The sequence below is a fragment of the Odontesthes bonariensis genome, chromosome 16 (genome assembly GCF_027942865.1).
Source record: "Odontesthes bonariensis isolate fOdoBon6 chromosome 16, fOdoBon6.hap1, whole genome shotgun sequence".
NCBI lineage: Eukaryota > Metazoa > Chordata > Actinopteri > Atheriniformes > Atherinopsidae > Odontesthes > Odontesthes bonariensis.
Window position 1 is genome coordinate 12,641,756 of NC_134521.1, and position 12,241 is coordinate 12,653,996.

Sequence of the window (12,241 nt, forward strand, 5' to 3'; positions counted from 1 at the left end):
ATGCTGTTGCATGGTCTGTGTGGGAGTGCTCAGGTAAAAGCTGGCTTTGTTTGCTATAGAGAGCTGGATGAGAGTGCAACTCAGACACAAACATGCAGACACACATTTTCAAAGCCATATATTTTCATCAGTGGCTATCAGATCTGGTATGCAGGATGAGGCTGGGCAGAGAGTGCCCACAGCTGCATTAGTATCACCGATCATATCGCTGTGCCTCAGACCGTCCCACTATTAATATTCACACAATCTATCCGGAACAATAGGCCTTTCTTGGACTCTTTTTTTCCACTGGCCACTAATTGGATGTAATTACTCATCTACAAAACAAATGAGCGTGTTGAGGTTGCCTTGGAGACTAGATCAGGGGACCCAGCAGTGCGAATCGTTCACAGGGCTTCATTTATACTGATAATTATCTCCCCTGCCCCCACCCTCTTTCCCTCCTGCCCTCAGTGACCAAAGCCGGCTGTGAGGCGATGGAGAGGGGAGTGACTTGCAGTCATCTGTTACTGACATCATCGGGGTGGCTCTCTGTAAGTGGATAAATGCCCTGTTCTCGTTCCCACTTTACCAGGTGACTGCCTTTGAGGAGGAATCATAAACCTTGAAAGTAATACTTCTCTTTGGTTTTCTACTCTGAAAACAAAACTCATTGCACTCGCAATAAAATGGAGACCCTCAGAATTACGGGATATAAAAACAGTTTGCCAATATTTTCAATTTAATCAGAAGCTGAAGACACGTTTTCCCCTTCCGTGAAAGTTGGAAACACTTCTCTGGAACTTTCTTATATCCAACAGGAAAGTCTCAGCTGTGTAATACTTTAAAAGCAGGCCTTGAATCTGAATTCTGATTATCTACAAAATATTGACTTTCTCCTCTGTAAGACACTTTGAATATACATGAATATACCTGTTATTTATACAGTCAACAAATACTGGGAGCAGGGGAGTACAAAAATCTATCAGCAGAAGTTATTTTCACTTCTGCAAACAGGGATCGTTCATGCAGTCACTCCTACCTTTCCCTTGCGGCAGCAGCGAGATTCCTCGGTGGCCATCAAACCCCATCACTCTACAGAAGATGTCAATAAGCCTGACATGCTGCTTCTCAAATTAGCTTTGAATTTTAGAGCTACCATAATTAGCTTTTCCATTTTCACCAACGTCATTTAAAAATAGCGTGAAAGAAACTAACAGCTCTTTTGCTGTCTAGCCTTGCTTTCACTTTCCATTTGAAATAATCTTTTCTGAATGAATGGCTGAGTAATTAACAGCACTAGACACCCTTTTCAGAGAGCAAAGACATTTCATAAATAATACATATTTAATGTCTTGTCATTTTGTGTTCAGAGAGGCTTGGCTAATGAATTTTAACAGATGATTTCTTCTTGCATTTACTCACCCATACTCGAGCTTCTGTTCTCTTTACTTTTCATTTTATGCCTGTTTTTCTTTTTTTTTGCAGTTATTTCCAGGAAAGAACAAACTAAACCAGGGCTACTGGTTTATATTTACCTTGAGCCATCATTGGGAGATTATTATGAAAAGTTAAAGGGGGGTAAAAGGAAATTGGAACACTGCTCAATGGGTAAAACAATGTGAAACAGTGTAGTGAATCAGCTCCCATTCATTTCCTGCAGGGAAGCCCACACAGACCACACTAAATGATTTTAATGCAGATTTTAACCTGTGAGGGATCTGGTCTGGTTGGGACTGAGAAAGGGCACTCAGTTATCGACAGTCTGAACAGATTATCATATTGTGAGCAGGCTCGGAGCTGACAGCCCTGGCCTTTTGGCTGAGCACATTTTTTCAAACACGCCTGGTCAGGCCTAAGTGGTCTGCAGAAATCAACGACTCACTGTGGTGGAAATCTGAGAATGATACCGGCTACATCAAATGGTCATTTATATATCAGAGGGTAGAATATTTGGATGATCTTGTAGAGGCATTGTGTCGGGCTGTAATACTTACACAGATACCGTAAGTTCATAGACAGCAAAATCTTACAAAATTATGATTATAAGAATGCAGAAAACTAGATGAGTCACTATGTATTTTGTACACATTTGGAAATAAGATAGACAGCTCATAATGTATGTAATAAAGTCAATTCAAAATAAATGAAACAAATAAATGTTTATTAGAGGGATCCAACACATGCTGGATTTGAAGGCTAAATTTCTAAGACTTAGGACAAAACAAGGGGCTTGCATTGAGCCTTCCTAAGTTTCCTTAGGAGAATGTGTTATGTTTGTAGCCCCTGGAGAGCAAAGTGGTGATGTCCCTGAAGGCCTGTGCCTGTAACCTCAGAGCATCTGCTCCCCACAGCTGTGATAGCCACTGCTTTGTGGTGAAGGTGCAAAGGGACGCTTTGCCCTCCCTGATGTGTCAAATATTTCCCTGGGCCTCAGACGAAAAGCAAGGCAGGCAGGACGAACTTGGCATGCCTGCTCATGTTATTTTGCACAAACTACATGTGAAGTGCTTCTGGCCTGAGAGCTGAGCGTTGCAGATTAGCATCTGGGACAAACGGACCCAAGAATCACTAAAAGGCAGACTGATTAAGTTGGGCTCAGCTGAAGATCAAAGAACATGTTGGAAAGAAACTGATGATAATCTTAATTTGAAAGCGTCTGTCATATGAGATTCTTTCTCGTCATCGACGGAGAAAAGAAAGTGGAAAAAGTGAGACGAGTAAAAGAGGTAATAGAACAAAGAAAGAAGAGCAATAACTATCTGAGGAGAGTATTGCGTTTTCAGTGATGCGAACACCATCCCGAGTCCCATTAAAACTCAGTGCAATTAATGGGCCACAGCCAGCTCTGAGTCCAGAAGCACACAGCAAATAAGCAGAGCTGTAAACACAGCTGAATGTGCTTTGTGGACACTACAGGTAAAGTTGAGATCTGAGACAGACATCTGAGCCTCTCAGAATGCTCAGAGGAACTCAGGAGAAAACACTCAGAAAGCCGAGAGAGACCGTGAAGTTCCCTGGACTGTCAGAACCATCTGCATCACTTACATTTTTCGAACATCCTTTTAGCGATGAGTAACTGTGTGACCTTGTCAACCTGTTCCATTTGTTTTTCACCATGCATATCAATAAGAAAGTAGTTGTTGGCATAACTATCTAAAATTAGTATTCAGTTCCAGAGTAACCTACCTGTCAATCTCAATAGCGCTGGCTCATTTATGCAGGTATATCCTTCCTATCAGCTGCAGACATTGAGTAACTCCTCTAAATAAAATGCAGCCCCGGTGCTGCGTGGCTTATTCATCCAAAATAAGTGATTTCCTTTTTGCTGGATAAAACTATGCAGACATTTGCCCTCACATTATGTGACTACCCTAGTGACCCCCAATATTGGCTCAAACCAGGTTAAAAACTGCAACAGCAGCTTAGAAAGCAAAGCATGGATGAAGCACACCTCTACCTCTAGGCTATAGTAAATTCTGTTCAGTTGCCAGATCCCTCTGATCTACTTCTTGCCTGAAGCTACAGTCTGGTATGTCCCCAGAAACGTGCGTCAGGACTAGTCCTTGTTGTACAACATGATACTTAGTGGAAACCAGAACAGCAAAATGCCTTTTTAAAACTTAAATAAATGTCCACGTTTAGCAAAAATATACCTAGATCAACACCTCAGATTCAGCTTTTATTTCACAAAAATTAGCTGTATTATTGCAACCTTGAAAGGGTCAAGAGAAGTATGATGAGCTCGTGTGCTTAGTAAATCTATACTAGAGAACTATTAGAGGGTAGGATAAGTAGTTAGCAAGTTAGCAAAAGTAAACATAAGCAGTAAAAGCTATCCTATTGGTTAAGAGAAGATTATGCAAAATCTGCATCTCCAGTGACTGTTCTTGTTTCATACAACTACAGCAGTGCCAGGGGTATATTTCCTGTGAGAGACTAAGTGTTTTTTGAGACATCCAAAATGCACCTTGTGATCAGCAGAGGCCTGTTACAGAAAGGGAAGCCAGCATGCGGTCATTTTGTCTGTTGATTACTGGGAATACGGTGAAAGTGCCCTCTGCCAGTGATGGAAAATGTCCTCCACATTCTCATAACAATCTCTGTGTGCACTGCTGATCTGCAAATAAGTCCACCTGCACACGCAAAGGCCACACAGAAGGGCTCCTTTTAATATATTTGCATATGTCTAGTGGTGTTCATGAGCTCGGTTTTCTTTCTGTGAACTTCTCTGAGAGGTCCAAACTAGTACTGGGTCAATGTCGATAGACACATACAACATGTGGTGCTCTATAGGAACTGTAGGTGGAGTCAAAGCACAAAGAATCCACACTTGCATCACACAAAACAGGCTTTTTTTTCTCGCCCAAACAATAAAAACCCTTGTCTGCACTAAAATTAGAGAATTTAGCAAAAAATGAAACCAACAGAATTGCTATTCCTGGGCTGACATTGGGCTGACTGCTGCAAATTAAACTATAAAAGGGGACAGAGATGCTGCAGCATCCCCAGACGATAGGCACAGAGGAAGGTCAAGCCTAAACAATCTATGTCCTCTGTTTGGTTCGTGTCTGTATAGAAAGGAAAGCACCCTTTGCATGGATCTGTGCGATATGTCATTAGAATCAACTCAAATGCTTAATAAATAATCAACAAACCATTTAAGACTCGTCAAAAGTCAAAATCCAGTGACTTGGAATGCATTTTGCAACATCATCAGGGTCCAAGGATGAAGCTTTTCCCGAGAACAGCTAATAAAGGGTATTAATAATCTTAGTCCTACATCTGAATCATTCAAATCCAACTCATATCCTTAATTTTGTAAGTGTTATTTTTTTTATATTTTTGCTTTTCAGACAGATTCTCTCAAAAATTGACAAAGCACGGGCACGTCTCTGACTGATATCCTCTTTAAATTCCCTGATGACTGTTTATGTACTGTAAAACAGGGCCATGATGTCACTGTTTTCCACTTTAACATCCCTCCTTCCCCTCGGCGCCTGTTCATAATCATTTACTTGTCTTCCTTCCATTTGCAGCTGTCAGAATTAAACAGTACATAATGGCTGCCATCACGTCTCTTGGTTCCTGGCTGCTGCTAACCCCAAATCAACATTCTTGCTTCTTGGTAATGTTCCTTGCAATTGTTGGGCAAATTGTTTGTTTTGAAAATGTTAAATGAAACAGCATGATGTGTAAAAAAGAACATCTGATTGGCTTCCAGTGTTTCCTTTGTTGATTTCAATTAAGTTCAAAGGAGGGCATTGTGAGTTTCTACATGTGTGTGCATGCAGGTAGCATTCATACACTTCTGTTGCTGTCTGTGTGTTGAGTGAGTGCATTTCACATCACATCAAATGGCATTAAACAGCAGTTGCCTGCTGACTTTTTATCTGTGAGCCACTGCACAAATCAGACAAGATCTGAGCAACAATTAAACACATTTTCTCCAGCAAGCTTCTAATGGTATGCCTGATTAGGAACGACACTCTTCCCTAAAGCTGGGAGGCTGAGTGTTCAGTCAGGGGAAGCCTTTATTGACAGCTATTGAATGATCTACAGTTGTAAGGGTGGAAAAAGCAGGATGTCTAAATGAAGCTGACAAGTTGATCAATACTGTTTAAGACAGAAAGAAGCTAACATCCTGTTTTTGGTACAAATCTTGCCGCAGATATTTGCCTGCATGTCATGAACTGGACGTGTGCTGTCGGTGTGTTTTACTGAGGTGTCTGTATTTCAACTTGATCTCTGCAGGCATTTTTTTAACATCTGTATTTACTTGTAAAGCAACAGGTAGAGCTAAAATTTCTGTACCATAAACATGCCAAACTAGGTGGTAACAGGCTAATCTGACTCTAACATTCTCAGGATATAATAGATCGATAGAAGAGTGAGTTTCAGAAAAGAAGAAAACATGAGTGACCTCAGTTCAATCCAGTGTTATAGTAAAACACTGACAAAGAAAGTATTCATTTGCAATGAAATGGCAATGAAATGATTCAGTTTAGTTGAATGACTTTTTAAAGAATATGTTTATGCTGATATCCAGGGATGACACATTAGCTTGCTGTGAGAAATGGTTCTGTTGTAATTGATCTTTTTAATGTAAAAAACCCTCGAAAGCTTCAAGCACTGATATTTTTGGACCGCAGAGGCCCTTTTTATCAAGGTTTGTTTTCACAAGCTTCCTTGAAGGAAGCTTTTTTTTTACTGTCTTTGAAGCAAAGACTTACAATTTGTCTTAGTTTTAGGGTCCCAGTATGTTTTTAGGGAACTTTTGGTGTTCGAGTGGCTCTATTGTTGCTGATGAGAGATCCAGAAGCCCCATAAGTTGCAGATTAGACTTTTCAAAATGTTATAGTTGCATTATGTACGTGTCAAAACTATATATCAATGTAAACTAAAAATCCTGACACGTGTGTCGGGGGCTCAGGGGACTAAGTCTATGGGGAGAAGCAGAGCAGAAGTTGAAGAGAGCAGCAGCCACACAGAACATGGACAGAGCGTTTACCTGGCCCTGTGCTCTGTGGGTACGCCAAGTAGCCGCCTCTTCCACGGGCCCCCCTACCTGAGCCACGCGCTGCTGCTACCGCCGCTGCCGCCACCGGTCCATATGCTGTCGCTGGAAAGCCTGCAGGCACATACACACATACACACACACATCACTTCCTGCACATGGATGAGCACGTCCCAAAGCTACAGGAGAATGTTGATACCGGCGCTGAGCTGCAGGATAAAACTATAGCTTTCAGAGCCGGGGGCTCATGTCAGGGCGACATCTATCAGCAGACACCTACAGAGCTCACTGCGACATTCAAAACCCTGGTGTATGTGTTAAACATGAAAAGTTTTAATGGATCACCGACTCTGGTGGCATTCTTGCACTACTCAGTGATGGGATAAAAATATATAGACGACGATTAACAATTTACATAGAACGCACATTTAGAAATTTAGTTCTTTTTGCATGGAAAATCTTTTGGTGCAAATTTGTGCTCTATTGTGTAAAACCGAGCCAACTGACTCGAGGCCCTGATTACGTTGGTAAAAGTATTTGGCTCTGGGGTTGTTTATGTGGCGTACATCGGATAAAAGATTATAGCCACTTCTGAGCTGCAGAGACATGGGCATAATAGCCCTACCTCTGGGGACTATCCCTGCATTTTGTTCCGAGTGCTCCCAATTACTGCGAGCTTCAATGGAATCAGAATAATCCACTGTAATGCATTCCACACTTTTTGTTGGGCTATTCAGGTGGAAGATATCGAGCATAAGAAAAACATTTCCCCCAATCAGATCGAGGCATCTGTTGGATGATTTGTCACTCAGGAAAGATTTTCGTCTGCGAGATTATGTGAAGACTGAAGAAGTCTCTTGTGTTTGTCTTTTCTTATGTAAACATTTATAGTACTCCAACATAAAGATTACCGAGGCTTGAAGCTTTAAAGCATGTTTACACATACACACATAAATCTGTTTAAATTGTCAGTTTATGATACACTAATGAAATCGAAGGCCTTAATTTCATGGAAATATAAATCCACTTTTTAAGGGTCTGATAATTCCAACAAATATCAGCTCAATAATCAGGCTGTAATTAAGCCAAAGCAGTATCTGTGAATTGTAATTACATTGTTGGCCTTAATGAACACAGCAGTTAGAGGTGGCTGAGAGAGGCTGGTCCATGCCCAGGGCTTGCGCTCTTCTCTCAGCACAGGAATGGCATGTCATTAGCAGTGGTGATGAGATTCCTCACTCAGGGCTCAACACCGTCTATGCCTAATCAGCCTCCAAAAATTATCTCCACAGGAAATGCTTTGCTCACTAGCATAAAAAAAAAAGAAAAAAAAAGAAAAGAACATTTCAAATTTCCCCAACTGGATATTTTTCTAGATATTTTTCAGCCTGATGAGCGTGCATCAATGTTTCTTCGATGCCTTGGCCATATTCTGGAGGCTGTGGTTCAGACATAACAAAATGGCACATACACCTCGGAGGATTACTTTTGAATGCTGCGGAGGTGAGAGGAACACCAGCAGGTGACCTATTTTCCGAGCCAGCCTTGTTCTGCTATCGCACAAAGAAGAGAGGCTCACACAGAAGACCAATGAGACGTAGGAGAGAGAGGGGGGGGGGTCAGAGGCCAGGGTCAGAGGAGCCGCAGTTAAAGAGAAAAACACATAGCTTTTCATCAGCCAGCTGAGAAGGAGGTAATTCACAACTCTGTCGACACAATATGACCATGAATGTCCGTGTTGGGTGTGAGGTGCCATCATGCTGCGACTGGCAGGCAGGTGAAGAGGAGAAAGAAATGCCACTTTCCCCCATAACTATCTAACAGCTCAGGAGAGTATATGAGCCTAGGGCAGCATGGTGACAGGCGAAAAAGAACCCACAAAGTCAACAAAAAGGCAACGAAAATCAACAACATTTGTTGTACTGCACCTGAATCCACACCAGTGAAAGATATCAACAGCTGAAGCGATATATTCTCTGCCTCTTTTCATAGAAAAAACAAATCAATTCTGTTACTATGCTAATGTTTGCAATGCACCCTTGCATTTCCAGTACAGTGTCCCCAAGGTTGCTTTGCCGACCAGTGTTTGATGCAGCTTTTTTATTTGTACTTTTATAAATGCTGAATCTATCTTCCCCTCGCTGCCATTGTCATGACACCCCCAACAGACCTACTGGCTTGGAAGTTAGTTGCGGGCAAAGTTGTGGTGAGAGATTAACTTTGCAGGATTAGGTGGGTTAATTAATAGATGGCTGCTGCTCATTGTTTTGTGCTCACGCTGTAAGAAGCCACCCAAGAGAAGCGCTGCAGCATTAAATCAATTTCATGGCCCTTTTATTACTGAGGAGATAAAGCCAATATTTAGCTTTCAATTCTTCACAATTATTGGGCCCCTGCTTTGCCATGAGTGGCTGCGCTTGGCTGGGGACAAGGACACATCTGTTTATGAGCTATGGAGGCCCGGGGGCCTTGGTGTCTGGACTCCAGGGAACTGTCCTCAGCTTTCCCTGTTCAAGCCTGTAGCACAGAAATTCAGCCTTCATCAGGAGTGTACATAGAAAGGAAAAAAAGATTAGGCACTGAGGGAAGATGAGGACTTTCAAAAAAAGAAAAAGAGGGAGAAAAAAACACTACCGTTATAGAGATTATTTATATTCACCTCACTTCGTAACTTCAGCTGACTGCTTAAAGTTTTTTTTTGTATACTTCCTCAGCCTACGATAACCTTTCAGCAACCTGACAAACAGAATGGCATTTCAAGTGACATAAAACTCCTTCGTGACAGCGAATAACACCTGCCTGTAAAGCAGTATTTTTTTAGGTGCATACCGGCTCTTTCTCGACCTGCACCCGAATTCTGTGAGTCTCTGAACTCGACTGTACTGAAAGGAGGAAGAGACACACAGTAGTCCCAGTGTCAGTAGTGATCAAACAGCACAATGCAATTTTTATGCCAAGGTTTCCTGGGATTTTTGCTTGTGCCAGACAAGGCCAATTGCCTTGTTTTTCTCCATTATAAAGCTGTCAAAGCACTTTAAGAGCAAAATGATATTCAGTGAAGAAGAGAAAACGAGGTTGTGCGCCGACAAGATTAATTCTGGCCCTTATCATAACGAATGATGTACTTTCTAATATTACCATGTTTTCAAGCTCACTCCGCTGCTCTATTGCATGCTTTTGACAACAAAACGACCAAATGCCAGTCGTCGCATACATATTCTCGATTATTTTGTTAAATTCTGCAAATAAGCCCTTAAAACTCCACACCAGGTTCTACATTGAGACACTTCTAAAAACAGTCTGCAGATCTTCTCTGGCATACTGCCTTTTTAGCCACAGCCTCTGATTCTATTACTCAGAAAACGTCAAGTTGAAAAGTTGTTGCATTATGCATCAATAAGGTCCTATTTATGTCCTACTAGTCTGACAACAGTTTGACTGATGTTAATGTAATCTGTACTGTTCTTTGGCCCCAAACTGCCAGCAGCAGCTCCCCTGTCATTGACAAAGGAGCACCATCAGTCACAGAGCACTCCCCTCATTTCTGCTATAAGAAGACTGTCAACTGTCTAATGCACAGGCGGAGCCCAGGGACAGTAGATATGTCTGTGGAGGCCATATAGATCGAATATGTTCCAATAGGAATATTTAAACAGAAAATAAATGGGGCCTTGAGCTTAACAAAAATATATTCCTAAATGGAAATTACCACTGATGTACATCAGGTCTAAAATGATTAATTTTAAAGTTATATGGACACTTAAAAGCCTTTTTAAGTGTCCATATAACTTTGGACAAGATTTAAGCTTGACATAAGTATGACAAATATATATATATATAGTAATAATATAAAGAAGAAACGCAATTTTCATAGACAGTCCAAAATCCTCCACATATTTTGTACTGGAGTGCTGTAAACCAGGGCTGAATTGCTGGCAAGCAGAATTTTCAAGCAAAGCTGCTTAACGCAGCAGCTTGGTTTTGGAAAAGAGGCTGGTGAACAAGTCTTTCAGCCTGCAGCTACAGTCAGTTTCAGGGGCAAAGACAGAAGGAGTGAGACGGATGAACGGCAAGGAGAAGTGATGAGTGAGACAGATGAACGGAGAAGAAGAGCGGAGTAGGGAAAAAAAAAAAGATGAGAAAGGATAAGTGAGGAAGTGAGAAATAGTGGCCAGGATGTCGGTGTCCAAATCATTTCCCCAGGAAAAAAAGAATAATGTGATTCAGTGCAGAAAAATATGTGCCAAGAAGGACATTTCTATCATATACTGTATTTCCTTACATTAAAGGCGGGGTAGGGGATCTTTTTCTGGAACATTTTTTTACATATTGCTTGAAATACTCTTCACACCCTCATTGCAACCAATTAATTAAAAGTTTTGACACAAATATGAAAAGTTTTAGTGGCCTCTAGAACGTACAATCTAGGAAAAACAGTATCCAATCATTGTGATTGGATACTTCCTTCCCCCTGTGCGCGTACCCTGCTCCGTGAACGAAGCTTGGCAGGAAGCTAAACTAGAGCCAGCTTGGCTAGCACCTAGCATTATTAAACGTATAGTTAGCATATACTAAATACTAAATACTAAATACGGCAACGATCGATGCTTGCTGTCAGAACAGCGCTCGTGCGCGTTCATGTACTCTAGAGGCGTGCCTTCGGGGGGAAAGTGAAGAAAAGGGTTGGGACTTTTTACCTGTGTATTTTCAAAATGCAGCTTCGCTGGACTCAAAATCCAGGATCTCCTACCCTACCTTTAAAGGCAAAATAACATAATAATACTCCATAATCTAGTTTTACTTACAGTATTAAATAAAAAGTAGATCAGCAGCTAAAATAGCTGTAAATATGAAATATGAAAATCGAGTGGTTCAGTGACTGGGTAAATGAAATTTAAAAAAATAAAATTCAAATTGCCACTATGAATAATTATTTATATATTGTTTCTAATTTTTGCATGTAAAATCTAAAATGTAGCCTGGGTTTAAATATATAACATATAACAGATTTGGACACTTAAAATAGGTCAAACAGACTAAATAATATCCATAATGTATTTGAAATGTTTTATTAACAATGTGTCCTGATCATTTACTGCTGTAATTATTTTTGTTCCATCTAGACTGAGGTAATTTTCAAGTTAAGAGAGATTTGTTTCCTTTAAAAAAATCTTATTTGCCATTTGAATTATGTGAGTGCTGCTGAATTATTTATATAAGTTTTATTACACACTACAACTGTTACTTACATACAGCAACACCAAATATATCAAAGCACTAACAGCAGGAACGGCTCCCCCGCTTCAAATAAAAAACTCACAAGGTTAGAAGAGGTTTGAGTAAATTCTGTGTCTGACTTCAGAAACTGTGTGATGCTAAGCAGGACAAGCAAAGGGAAATACATGTGTTGATAAGTCAAAGCGAAAGGCGGGGAAGCTCACTGCTGTCTCCTCACAGAATGGGGGAGGTAACCTGTCAAAAGATGGAAAACTGACTCCACTTCACATTTAGCTTCATCAATAACCTTTGATAAGATATAGAGAACCACATGAAGACAAATGAAATAAAACAAAAGAAAGAAAATATTTATCAAAGTTACAAAAGAGACAGCCTGCTAGCAAGACATCTTTTCATCTCCAGACTGACAAGTGTCCTATTGTTGTCATCCTTCAGCGCTACTTTGTTGTTGTTGAAAGCATCTCTGGGTTGTTGTTATCAAAGGCATAAATCACAGAGCTGGGGAGA

At 40.8% G+C, this 12,241-nt stretch overlaps 1 protein-coding gene across 14 annotated transcripts in view; it reads right to left on the minus strand.

Moving 5' to 3' along the window:
- The window catches only part of msi2b (musashi RNA-binding protein 2b), a 234,831-nt gene that overhangs the window by 18,320 nt on the left and 204,270 nt on the right, over positions 1 to 12,241 (minus strand). For 8 of the 14 annotated variants that reach the window (XM_075486261.1, XM_075486252.1, XM_075486251.1 and 5 more), the window contains exon 11: positions 6,491 to 6,610. The exons of 2 other annotated variants lie outside the window; for them this stretch is intronic. In XM_075486261.1, coding sequence (XP_075342376.1) covers positions 6,491 to 6,610 — 120 coding nt within the window. The remainder of the gene's footprint in view (positions 1 to 6,490; positions 6,611 to 12,241) is intronic. 4 more of the 14 variants (XM_075486262.1, XM_075486253.1, XM_075486265.1 and 1 more) reach the window with 1 other exon arrangement.